General features: G+C 41.1%; 1 protein-coding gene across 1 annotated transcript in view; it reads left to right on the top strand.

The window, feature by feature from the left end:
• The first annotated feature begins 373 nt into the window (after positions 1-373).
• TBC1D19 (TBC1 domain family member 19) overlaps positions 374-13,924 on the top strand; it is a 68,884-nt gene continuing 55,333 nt past the window's right edge. The window contains exons 1-7 of the mRNA XM_079989762.1: positions 374-586; positions 5,659-5,731; positions 7,150-7,195; positions 8,510-8,585; positions 10,363-10,437; positions 10,609-10,672; positions 13,489-13,535. Of these exons, the coding sequence (XP_079845888.1) occupies positions 488-586; positions 5,659-5,731; positions 7,150-7,195; positions 8,510-8,585; positions 10,363-10,437; positions 10,609-10,672; positions 13,489-13,535 (480 nt within the window). The 5' untranslated portion in view covers positions 374-487. The remainder of the gene's footprint in view (positions 587-5,658; positions 5,732-7,149; positions 7,196-8,509; positions 8,586-10,362; positions 10,438-10,608; positions 10,673-13,488; positions 13,536-13,924) is intronic.

Genomic DNA, 13,924 nt, shown 5'->3' with positions numbered 1-13,924 from the left:
GTGTGTGTATATATATATATGGTATATATGTATATATATGTGTGTATATATATATATATATATATATGGATATATAACAACAACAACAATCTTTATTACGGTCCAGAGACCCAACAAATCATTACAAATCAATACACAGTTCATATATGGATATATATATATATATGTATGGAGATATATATATGGGGGGGGGATGCTTCGGATTGTAAGCCTGTACATATCATAATTTTTGATTATGTGATTTTTGCTTCCGAGGACTTTCTCCATCGGAACGTTTCTTTCCGGAGGCGGCGTTTCCCACGGAACCTCTTTCCGCCCGCGCCCCCGGCTCCCCTCCGTTGCTCGGCAACGCCGCGGCTTGAGACAGGGCGAGGCGCGTGTGCGTCGCTGAAACCCGTCCGCCCGCTGCGCCAACCCCCACCTGCGGCGGCTGGAGGGGCGTCGAGGAGAGCGGAGCCCCCGTCGCCGGCTCCCGGGAAGGGGAACCATGCTCGGCCAGGACGGCGGCCTCTCGCTGACCATCGCCCAGATCGTGCAGAGGCTGAAGGGCTCCGGACTCCACGCCCAGCTGGAGCGACAGGCCCGGGTGAGCTGGCTGCCTCCTTTCTTCTCTCTCAGCATCCTTCCTGCCTCCTCGGTCCCCTCACGCCCTGCCCCTTCCTCGCCCTTCTCCTCTTCCTCCCCTTTAGCTTTTATATATATATATATATATATATATATATATATATAATTTCAATTCTTCAGTTAAACAAAATAAAAGTGAGAAGAAAATAAAATAAGAAAGAAAAGCCAGCTTGGAAAAAAAACAACCCACTGTCATTCCAACACAACAGTATTTAAATGAAATTATTGGGTGGAAACCCCACTGTCATTCCAACACAACACTATGTAAATGAAATTATTGTTCTTTTTTTCTATATAATCTTTATTGAATTTCCTGTTTTACACTCTAAAGTATTAATTTTTATGTCCATGAGATATCGATGACTTCCCTTCTTCTCTTTCCATGGTTCATTTTACATATCATAAATCCCTGCATATTTTACAAAAACGATACCATTCAGCATTCCATTATTACATACATCGAAACTTATTTACAGTTGAATTTATCTTAATGCTACCAGCATTTTTAAGTGTACACAATTTTCACCCAGATAATCCGTAAACATTTTCCAGTCTTCCTTACATATGGTTAATTTTACATGGTTAATTTTATTTTATTTGCCCAACTCACAGTAAAAAAGACAAAATAAACCATAGGGAAAATACCATCAGTCACACCTTACATAGAGAAATAATAAAAGTTTCATAATGCTTAAACTGTAATGGTCTCTTCTTTATATTTCATTTTACATATAGTAAATCCCTGCATATTTTACAAAAACTGTACCATTCAGTATTCCATTATTGCAACCATATCTATATCTATATCTCCAGTGCTCTTTTCTTAAAAAAAACACATTTAGGGGTACTCTTATTTTCCTATTCCTATTGAAATACTGCCTTCCTTTGTCTTGCCTCTTTCCTTTTTTTCTAACTTGATGCCAAATCTCTCTCCCCCACTCTCCCCACCACCACCATCTACTACGCAGAACTGTTAACAGCCTTCCTTGACATGCTCATGGTGCCAAAAGAAGATTCTGTTTTGTGTTTTTGTGTAATAACCATGTCTTTTTTTTCTTTTTGCAAGGATACAGCAATTCATTTCTCCTCCTCAAATTTATTTTATCACCTTTTGGCATCCTTTATTTAATGTTAGTTTTGCTGATAAGGATTCTGAAAAATCCCACTTTAGTTTGGCCCCTCAAATTTATGCAGCCCTTCCCTCTCAACCGAAGTTCATTTTGCTATTTTTTTTAAAAAAAATCCTTGACATAAAGGTGCCGTTTCTGTTTAAAGGAAAGATATAATGATGGAATTTGCTTTAAATACTGTAACTTGGAGGGCAGAGATATAATGCTGGAAAATATGATAGAATGGAGGAAGGTCCATCAGCAGCATGGATGTTCCATTGTCAGAAGCAGTGTTTGTCTGAACAGCAGGTTTGGGGAACAAAGAAGTGAACAGGGTTATTGTTTGTAAGTTCTTCAGAAAAATCTAGCTGGTTAGTGCTGAAAAAATATGAAACTTAACTATTTTTGCTGTGCAGGATGGTAATAATTCCTTTTAATGTGCAAAGATTCTTTCAGTACTATACAGGTAACTCGCAAATTAAGCACACTTAACTTGCATACATTCAACTTTACACGCTTGCCTCTTTTTTTCTTTTTTTTAAAGAAGGAAGGGGGAGGCATCCACGGAAAAAGGACTTTGGCAATCCCACCCGCCATTGAACTCAATTTGTTTTTTGCCCATACACGATTTGGGCTTTATGGACTATCCCTGGAACCTAAATTCAGAGTTGCCTGTATACTAATCCTAATAATGTTTACACAGAAGTAAGTCATAGTGATTCTCCTGCAACTTATATCCCAAATCCTATCTTCTTATGTTATCCTCACAATAAGAGCACAACCCCAGTGTTAATAGCTTGAGAGGGTTTGGATGACATGTTGCTGCTTCTCAACTGACAGGACAAGTTAGTTGAATACTGCTCAATACCATGCCTAGTTTGATCTTCAATTATAATGATTTTTCTATTGGGCACTTTGGACTCAGAGCTGCAGAATATTGCTTGCTATCCCTATTGTAAATAAGTTTTTAGGTAAGCTTATTCTGATATTGATGGATTTTGTACCTGCTGGCTTTAGGCCCCAGTTCTAGGCTACCTGGCTAGAGGATTTCCAAGCATATTGGGTGGGATATTAATTAATTAACTAATATGCATGTGTGGATTAAGGAATACAGGAGATAATGAAATGTAATCTCACCACTCGGCAATGCCATGTCAGTGCATTCATGGGAAGAGGGTGTCAAGCAATGCCAGCAGATCCTCACAAAGCTTCAGGCTCCCAGCCTAGTACCGTATTGGCCTGAATATAAGCCTCACTTTCCCCCCAAATTCCAACCTTGAAAAGTTAAAGTGCGGCTTAAATTCGCGACCTTACAAAAATAGGCTTTTACAATATTGCTGCTGAAACAGAGATACGGTAAAACGGAACGGGTGTGAGTGCCTGCAGAATTTTAAGGGAACGGCTTATATTCGGGTACAGTAGTACCTCGGGTTACAGACACTTCAGGTTACATACGCTTCAGGTTACAGACTCCGCTAACCCAGAAATAGTAAGAACTATTCGGGTTAAGAACTTTGCTTCAGGATGAGAACAGAAATCACATAGCGTCAGCAGGAGACCCCATTAGCTAAAGTGGTGCTTCAGGTTAAGAACTGTTTCAGGTTAAGAACGGACCTCCGGAATGAATTAAATTCTTAACCCGAGGTATCACTGTATTGTCTCCCCCCACCCTTGAATTTTAAAGGTGCGGCTTATATTCGGGCCAATACAGTATATATCTTTGGTCCAAGAAATTGTTGTAAACATATACGGCTGGAGAAGCCTTAAAAGTCAGTTTTGCTTGATATGTATTTGTTCTTGGATGCCTCAAGCAGAAAAAACAGGTTTTCTTTTCCTTTGTGTTCAGCTTTATAGTCATAGGGTTTCTTCCTCTTTTAATCTGAGACATGTAAATATGGGGTAAACTTTTTGAAGTTGAGAGAATATGTTTGGAAACATTGTCACCAATGTCACTGATGAATCCAAGCAACCTAATAAAATTACGAAGGTTAAGATCTACTGTAGTTTGAGTGGGCTCCCACTCACGCAATGGGACTCTCCACCATCCTGCAGTCCCCTGTGCACCCCTAAAATCTGTTGGGAAGGGTTGGGGGCCCCTCAAGCAGATTCAGGAGGTACACAGGGACTGGAGCAGGAAGACGAGAAACGGTAAGTCCCTTTGCACAAGCAGATTTATTTTTTTCAAGAAGGTGGACATTACTGGATTATCCCAGAGTAATGAGCCTTCATCTGCTAATGGTACCTCCAATGCATTTTCTGACCTGTTTTATACATGTTCTATATTCTGTTTCATGTATGTTATATATTCTTCCTGCAATTAAGGCCATTGATTAATTTGTGATAATTTTCCCTTATGTTAAAATTAGGAGATACTGTTCTTACTGAAGAATTTGTCTTCTTACTGAAGAATAGTAGCTGGACCCAATTCTTCCTTCAATGTGTTTCTTCTTAGTTTACTTGTTATTAATGTTTCATAAACGTTGTAACTTACAGAGGGTAAACCTTTTGCTGATATCCCTGCAATTTTGTATGCTATATAGTTCACTACTTCCTTCTTTTAGTTTAGAGTGCTACCTGCTACCAGTTTTAAGTCAGGGGGCATTTTTTTACATGAGTTGCAATAAATGCCTGTTATTGCTTTCCATTACTACAGCAGTAACTACTTACAGTCATTCCCTGCTCTCCCTCATTTGTCTCCTGAAGCATCTGCTATTAGAAGAATAATCTTTTCCTCAGATGAAATCTGTGGTGTAGAAAATGATAATATTTACAGTACACCTTTATGTTGAAATTTATAGAAAATAACACACCCTGAAGCATAATACCTGATAAATTAAGAAATAAAGTAAAATTGTTATCATTATTAGTTAGTTGCCAGCTGATAGATGCTATATGTTTACAGCACAAAACAAGTAACACTAAGTTGAGTACCAATTTGTGGTGCTTCAAAAGTATGTATAAGAGATGCCTATTAGTAATGTATATGTGAAATACTTTATATATTTGTTTCCTTATTGATAGCTAGCAACATGAAGGACTCCAGACACTTCAGATAATCTTTGAAGTTATTTCAATTTTCTGATACTCAAAATTATTTATGTATGAGTGAGAGAGCTAGTTTTTTTAAAGTTTTTAAAGCTATTTTCCATTTCATCAGCTTGGATGTTTTTCTTAAACATGAAAAGTGCTCCCTTCTGGCACATCATTCTTTCCACAGCTAGGATGCATAATTTAATTGACAAGTCAAATCAGATGTCCAGGACATTCAGTCCTTTATAATATCTAATATATGATGGTTCACATCATTTACTGTCCTGCACTTTGTTTTAGTAGCTTACCTACTTAGAAACAATTTTGTTTAGTAAAAAATTGTGGATTGCAAAATTAGAAGGAAAAGTCCTGGAAAGGAAACTGTTTCAGACATTGGATCACTTAACTTCAAATGGTCACAAAAATACAGACAGAAAAAATTATGGCCATAATTTCATAGGAGCCTTTCATTGCCGATTCCCCTTCACACCTTCCATTTGATCAAAGTCAAAACATGCCTTTGACTTTGCTCATAGTGGCTGTGTTAGCATGGCATGTTAAGCCATAATTGATATTTAACTATCATTTAATGTGAATGAGCTGTATGCTGGTTCATATTCATGATGCTCAGAAGTCCCTGCTTCACTCTTCCCTTGCTCCTAGGTCTGCTGCACAGACATTTACAAACCTCATGCCTAGGCTTGTGACATCCTGTGGAGTTGTTTGTGATGCAGCACAATACATTTTGCAGGTTTCAACATTTGCTATGCCTTAAGAATATTTAGGGTATTGTTTCCCAATATATCTATAGGCGTTTCTATTAAAATTTAAAAATTTTAATTTTTCTAAAGAATACTTACGCTTCTGACTTTTTTTTTTTAATCTTTTATGTTAGCTCAGTCTACACAATCCAGAAATTAAGCTAGAATCCTTGAAGGAAGATATTAAGGAATTTCTGAAGACATCAGGTTTGTTCTTTAGTTTGTTACCTTTTAAAATCTTTTAAGGAAACCCAGCCAGACGGGCGGGGTATAAATAATAAAATTATTATTATTATTATTATTATTATTATTATTAAGCCTGCCCCCTGCTGAATATTGGGGCAGCATCCACATACTTGAAGCTTGCTTTACCCCTGTATTGTAAATAAATTTGCCAGTGTTACTGGCACACAGATCTTGGCTAGTCACTTACAGCAAGAGTAAACATCTGAAAGGAAAAACAAACAGCCAGTTCTTTTCCAGTTTCCAAGCTACCAGTGGCGGACCTTGGGGTCTCAAATTTTAGTGGCAGCCTCTCATCTTCCAGTCTACTTCATAGTTGTGGTGCCCTCGAGGCTCTGTGCCCAGTGTGACCGAATCAGTCACTCACCCCTTAATTTGACTCTGGAGCTCCTCTGCCTGCCAGCTCGCTTATACAGTCTTCTAGCCATGTAGGCTTGTGCTGAGGCAGATGGTTTGCATGCTAACAGTATGCACTGATGTCATGTGCAGTGAGGGCCACAACCTTGAGTTGGAGTCCCATGCATTTACTTAGAAGTACCGTATTTTTCGCTCTATAGGACGCACCAGACCATAGGAGGGGGAGAACAGGGGGGAAAAAATTCTCCCCCTCTCTGCTCAGCGCCCCTTCAGTGAAGCAGCAGGAGAAACGGAGCCCCTTCCATTTCTCCTCCCGCTTCGCTGAAGGGGCACTGCGCAGAGAGGGAAAACTGTGCAGCGCCTCTCCAGCGAAGCGAAGCCTGGAGAGCAAGAGGGATTGGTGTGCACCGACCCCTCTCGCTCTTCAGGCTTCAGACGGCTATCCGCAAGCCTTTGGAGCACAGCGGGAACTCCTTCTGCGCTCCAAAGGCTTGCGGATAGCTGTCTGAAGCCCCCAGAGCGCAGCGGGAGTTTCCGCTGCGCTCCAGGGGCTTCAGGCAGCTTCAGCAAAAGCAATGCGAAGCCTCCGGAGCGCGGGGGGAGCTCTCCCTCTGTGCTTCGGAGGCTTCGCGTTGCTATTGCTGAAGCCAAGGAGTCTGCATTTGCTCCATAAGATGCACACACATTTCCCCTTAATTTTTGAAGGGGAAAAGGTGCGTCTTATAGAGCAAAAAATATGGTAAGTTCTGTGGGTGCAAGGGAACTTATCTACTGAGCAAATGTGTTTAGGATTGGGGTTTTAGTCTGCAGTCTATAAAACAAATACTATCGGGTAGTACTGTTAAACAATTTTGGAATAAATGAGCGGGGGCTTGTGCTTTTAGAGTGCTTTTGGTAGTGGAACCTCTGTATGCTTACTTCACTTCAAAGGTTTTTACTCCCAAGTGCACATAGAAGTTTGATGGTATTTTTTTTAATAATATGAGTTCCTCTAACTTTCATTTTCTAACATCTTATTTTACCAGGATGGGAAAAGAAGCTGCAAAATGCTGTTTATAGTGAACTCAGTGTGTGAGTTTGTTTTTGTCTGCATTTTTAGAGATGGGGCATAGTCTTTCTTGCCTTCCTATCTGCATGCATTATTTGTAATATCACTTAATGTGTACATCAGAGAAGGCCCAGCCAGATCCTTTTTCAATCTGCAATGGACTATAATTTTTGCTTTGTGTAGAGAATGCCGCAGAAATGAATAGGGAAATGGCACAAAAGAGACATACTCCTTTTTTGTTTTAATCATCTTAATAAAAGTAGAGTTGGTTTTGCTGGCGGATGAAAGGTTGGTCTCTAATTCAGTGTATTTTGTTGAAGTCTGGCTGTAATAGTAGTGTCCAATCAGACTTTGTTTAGCCAATTTATTCCCTATTAAATGGCTCCTATTTTGTCACTCTATAGCTTTTATTTATGTAGACCAATTATAGCACCACAAGCTTCACTCTGAAGCTTGAAATGTTCTCAGTATTAAGTGAGTGGATACCGCAGAGGTTTTGGAGTTATCTTTCACTTAATGCTGGAAGAGTTTTTCAGCCTGGAGGGAGGGGTGGGGTTAGCTGAGAGTTGGGTGTAAGCAATGTTACAGTTGTAGTGGGGAGAAGAGGACAATTGCACCCTAACATCTTAGCTATGGGGGGGGGATATGTTTCCCAAGTCAAACAACCTGGCAATCTCAGATGTCTAGTGGCCTGGTACTATGGCTTGATGTGTTAGGAAATATATACTGAATAGTCATGACTTGAACCAGCCATAGGCAAACTTGGACCTCCAGATGTTTTGGGACTACAACTCCCATCATCCCTAGCTAACAGGACCAGTGGTCAGGGATGATGGGAATTGTAGTCTCAAAACATCTGGAGGGCCGAGTTTGCCTATGCCTGACTTGAACCATGGTATTAGACATGCTTTGTTTGAACATAATTCTGACAGAGTACCAGGAGAATCTTTTATTGATGGAGTAAGAAATAAATTCACTCCCTGCATCCCCTTTCAAGTATGTTTTGCTGTTTTAAGGTTTTTTTAAATGGATATGCAGTCCAAAAAAGGCTGAAATTATCTGGTATTATGACTGTGCCTGTGTCTGAGTGGCCCATCGTGGGTTTGTTTTTCCAGTAAATTAATATATTTTGTTCAACGCAGAGTTAAGTAATGGGATGTAGTAATGTTTCACAAGGCTGGTGGCTGTGAATTGAGGATGATTGCTTGTTATTTCATTAGTGTCTCTGAAAATGATTGTGGTGGTGATGCACTCAATCTTTTATCATTAACTCTGAAGAGAGAATCAAAGTAATAAATGGAGTAAAAACAAAACCTGTTGTTGCTTTCCTCCTCAAGGTTCCCTTTACCATGCCACCCATCAGCCCCTCCTGAACACACCAAAGAATCTTTGGCTTACATGAGGAAAGCCCAGGTTTGCTTTGATTTAATTTTACTATTTGTATTTAAGTATTGTCATACATACTGTATTTGTAAACATTTTTAATAGGGATATGGGTGGCGCTATGGTTTAAACCACTGAGCCTCTTGGGTTTGCCGATCAGAAGGTTGGCGCTTTGAATCCCCACGACCGGGCGAGCTCCCTTTGCTTTGTCCCAGCTCCTGCCAACCTAGCAGTTCAAAAGCACACCAGTGCAAGTAGATAAATAGGTACTACTGCGACGGAAAGGTCATCATCATTTCCGTGTGCTCTGGTTTCCGCCATGGTGTCCCGTTGCACCAAAAGCGGTTTAGTCATTCTGGCCACATGTTCCGGAAAGCTGTCTGTGGACAAATGCCGGCTCCCTTGGCTTGAAAGCGAGATGAGCACCACAACCCCATAGTTGCCTTTGACTGAACTTAAGCATCCAGGGGTCCTTTACCTTTACCTTTTTAATGGAAGTGTCTCTGTATGTCAGGGATGGGAAACCTGTGGATTGCAGCTTCCATCACTGCTGAGCATTGGCCAAATTGGCTGGGCCTGATGGAAGTTGGAGGGCCATCGGTTGCCCACCTCTGCTAAACGTCCTCTGAGTGGGACCTATACGCAATATATTGCAATATGGAGTACTCCAGTTCTGAATTTTTAGAGAAAAAAGCGCCAGAGGAGTGCTGCCAAGCTAGCACGATTGCACCTCTCTATTTTAAAGTGATGGTTCTGGGGCTGACACTATATGTAACATGCAGCTGCATACATGTGTTCTGTGACTTCTCCTTTTTTTAAAAAAAAGTTTTTAGAAGGCTATAATGTTGATCAGAGGGATGGAGCATCTTTCTCCGGCTCTGATCAAGGTTACAGTCTTCTTAACCTCCCTGATCTAAGCTATGGCTTTTTTTAAAAAAGGTATTGCTTATATAGAGAAAAATTTCAATCTCCTCCACAAATTAATTATTATTATTATTATTATTTATACCCCACCCTCCCTAGCCAAGACCGGGCTCAGGGCGGCTAACAACCAATAATAAAAACAAGTTGATTAAAATACAATTTAAAAGATTAAGATACAATATTAAAACAATTAGAGAGCAATCTCATCATAAGAAGAGAAAGGAAAAAGAAAAAGGGGGAGGGAATCAAACTGATTCTGGTTGGCTTATTGCAAGCCAAAGGCCAGGCGGAAGAATTCTGTCTTACAGGCCCTGCAGAAAGAAATCAGATCCTGCAGGTCCCTGGTCTCATGAGGCAGAGTGTTCCACCAGGCCAGAGCCAGTGTTGAAAAGGCCCTGGCTCTGGTTGAAGCTAATCTAACTTTCTTAGGGCCCGGGACCTCTAGGGTGTTGCTATTTATGGATCTTGAGGCTCTCCGTGGGGCATACTCAATGGCTTTGGTGAACAGCATGGTAAACCATATCATTGGCAGTTGGGAACAGTAACTAGGCCAGGCCAACTTGCTGTCAGCCTGTGTGTTCCCCCTACAAGACATTTTGGTGGCAGCTATTCAGTGGGTGCATTGCCTGTTTGAGGAAGTACGGCATATATCATATCATATATTTAATTTTTCTTGGTGTTTGGTGTTAATTGTCTCTAACTTTCATATTTCATGGTGCTGCAAGTCAGTGCACTTTTTTGTAAAAAATCTCAAATAAATGAAATTATTATTGTCGGTTTTTTTATTTATTAAACAGTTAAGCTAAAAAGCAAAACACCAATTAAAAATTGAAAATAGATGGAAAGATGGAAAGGTTATATTGATTTGTGTCATCTGTTGCAGGGAAACTGGGAAAAACGCATTCTGAAGAGCCTCAATAGTATGTGTACAGAACTCGGCATTCCATTAGCACAAAAGGTAGCTTTGTTAATTTATTTCACTGTGAATGCTGCACTTAGGCAAAGCTAGTCCTAATTTAATGGGGTGGGGGTGGATTTTTAATCCATGTTATTAAATGCTAACAGAAACTTTTGCTTTTTGTTCTTGGTTGGCTTATTGCAAAAGGCTTTTTTTTAAAATGATTTACAGAGATCAATCAATGAGCAAAAGGAACTTCTAAGTAAATGGAATGAAATGGGAACAGATGAGCCAGGTATGTGAATCCTACTTTATGCAAATTTGACATTATTTAGTTGTGCCCCACTGCTGATAGAGAGGCTTTTTATTATTTATCTGATCCATTTACATAACACTCTTAATTTAGAAAATGCCAGAGTGGTTCACAAATAATAATATAAAATACAGAATCACATAACAAAATTAAGATATAAAAATCATTGCAATGTTAAATCAGCAGCAAGACAAAACATTCCTAGAAAGGTTCCCTGTGCCTGGTTTAACAACGATTTCAGGAAGATTTGAAGGCCAGAGTTTAAAGGTAATTTACCTAACATAACTGGATTGACCTCCTGTGAATCTATTGTGGTTGGCCTTAGGGTTCCAGTGACCCAGAAGAAAGGTTGGAACCAACCATCCCCCTAGAAAGTGCAGCTCAAGAGCTTTCTTTGCCACAGCCAATGCCATCTGGTAGGCACGATTATGTGCTTGCACCCACACTCTGTCATATTCACTGTAAGATTTCCACTGCCTACATTCTAGTTATCATCTGCCCTTGCTATTTTGCTCGCTGAGAAACCCAGGGACCTGCCCTGGCTCCATAATGGCAGAGACGACGGAGGCTTCTATAAATAGAAAGGGAGGGGAAACACAAATTCCTCCTTTTCCCCCTGCATCCCTCAAGCCACTCCCCATCCTGTTCCAAAGGTTCCTCAACCCTTTGTAGGTGATGGTGTGCAGAGGGAAGGGGAAAGAGTGAAAATTCCCCCACCTTTCCCATTTCTGCTCATGGAAGCCTTCACCAGTTCACAAAGCCTTCTGTCAGTGAATGTCAGGGACTGGGCAAAGGAGGAATGGTGGAGACTGCCTCTCTAGCCTGACCCTTCCAGAGAAGAAGAAGACAGTTCAGAATTACAACAGGGGTTTGAGGGAGGTCACAGCTCAGAGGCAGATGAGGGGAAAAGCTGGGAAAAGCTGGGAGAGGAGGAGGAAGAAGAAGCAGCAGCAGCAGCAGCAGCAGGGGGGCGACAGCTGACAGTCTCAGGGTCTTTAGAAAGCATTTCAGACTCCCCTTCCCAGAACCCGGCGGGCCTTGAAAGTAGGAGAACAAAGAGCTCAAAGGCAGAGGGCACTTTTCAGCACCCATAGTGATGACACATGAGGAAGTGAGAGACAGAGAGGGTGGAGATTCACTCAGGACAACGCCATTATTCTGTGAATATTGAATAAAAGCAGATGGTAAGGACTTTCCCTTGTATTGTCCGTTCCTGGCAACCTGCCGTGGGGGTTGGTTCCTCTGCCGCCTGACAGTGAAGGGACACAAATTAATACATCTCATTGATATCATTCAGTACTTTGTACTTCAGCAGAGCCAGTGTGGTGTAGTGGTTAAGAGCGGTAGATTCGTAATCTGGGGAACCGGGTTCGATTCCCCGCTCCTCCACATGCAGCTGCTGGGTGACCTTGGGCTAGTCACACTTCTCTGAAGTCTCTCAGCCCCACTCACCTCACAGAGTGTTTGTGTGGGGGAGGAAGGGAAAGGAGAATGTTAGCCGCTTTGAGACTCCTTCGGGTAGTAATAAAGCGGGATATCAAATCCAAACTCCATCCAAACTCCTTCTGGAGTGTAAATGTGCATGTGTAAGCCTAACAAATGTTATAATAAAAATAATACAGAATTGCTCGGGCCATTGAAGCGCATTGCCTCCTGATCCACTCCCAAGAGATAGCCCAGAAGGATACCATGGCATCTAAAGCTGCTGAGAGGTCCAGCTCAGCTAATGGAGTTGCATTTCCCTTTTCCATCTTCGTGTGCAGGCTACCCTACAAGAATGAGAAAGTTGCTTCAAATCTCAAACTCAGACTGGAAAGCAGTCTGCTGAAGGTCCAGCTTGGCAGCCCTACAGCGACATGTGGCCTTCAGCTTAATTTCAAAAGCTTCTGGGTCTTACTATCATTAATAATAACTTATTATTTATACCCTGCCCATCTGGCTGGGTTTCCCCAGCCACTCTGGGCGGCTCCCAACAGAATATTAAAAACAATAAAACATCAAACATTACAAACTTCCCTAAACAGGGCTGCCTTCAGAGGTCTTGTAAAAGTCAGATAGTTGTCTATTTCCTTGACATCTGAGGGGAGGGCATTCCACAGGGTGGGCGCCACTACGAAGAAGCCCTCTGCCTGGTTCCCTGTAACCTCACTTCTCTCAGTGAGGGAACCGCCCGAAGGCCCTTGGAGCTGGACCTCAGTGTCCGGGCTGAGTGATGGGGGTGGAGACTCTCCTTCAGGTATACTGGGCCAAGGCTTTTTTATACTTTCTCGGTGAGATGAAATTTATTAGGGATTCCAAAGTTCACCACTGAGCATTACCAAAACATCATAAAACAGTGAGCAAGCTTTTGAGTTTCTCAGAACACTTCATTAGACTAGATTCTCTAAGACAGGGCGGAGATTAAGCTGTAGTTAAATCCATGATATCTGCATTTAGTTCTGCACCCTAAGATTGAGACTGCAGAATGCTTAAATTAGTGTCTCCTAGGTACTGGCAGAATTCTGGAAGGAAGCGGCAATATCTCATGTAGATGTGGATAACATCTGGCCTTTATGTTAGCTTTTAACAGCTGTCTTTGCACTTCAGCTGATACTTGATGATAAGATTGCATGCTTCAGAATTTGCTTTGAATGTATATTCAAAATTTATGTTGATATGAACACGTATTGCTTTAATTAGTATTAGGCGAATTGGACCCCTTTGAAAATCTGATGAAAGCCGTGGACCATTCCTGATATTTTTTTCCACAAAGACAATTCTTTTTAATCAAATAACTTTATGTATCTTATTCATTTCAGATCTAAGTCTCTTCAGGCCCGTTTACGCACCTAAAGATTTTCTTGAGGTAATAAAAAAATAAAATTAGATCTTCAATTATGTATTTATAGATCTTTATACAATAAAATATGAGGGTCTTATTGGAGTTATGAAGTTCATATAGACTTTGCCAGTTCAAAGTGACGGCTTAAACTACAGGCATGGTTATGGAAGTAAAATGGGGAAACAAGGACTGGGAAATCTCTAAAAGCCGAAAAGGTTTGTGGTGTTCCTATATGGCAGGTGTAGGGAAACACAGGCTTGGGGGCTGAATTTCCTCTCTGACTGGCCTCAACATTCTTGCCAGGCCACTTCCTGTTTCATAACCTCCTTGAGTGTTTTTGCCATAAATTCCATAAACTGGGCCGGATTCAGCTAACCTGGCATGCTAGCGGAAGACAGTGCAAGGCTTCCTTC

The sequence above is a fragment of the Podarcis cretensis genome (assembly GCF_951804945.1).
Source record: "Podarcis cretensis genome assembly, chromosome: 9".
Classification (NCBI taxonomy): domain Eukaryota; kingdom Metazoa; phylum Chordata; class Lepidosauria; order Squamata; family Lacertidae; genus Podarcis; species Podarcis cretensis.
The sequence above is the reverse complement of the archived record's forward strand: the minus strand, read 5'-3'. Positions and strand labels throughout refer to the sequence as shown.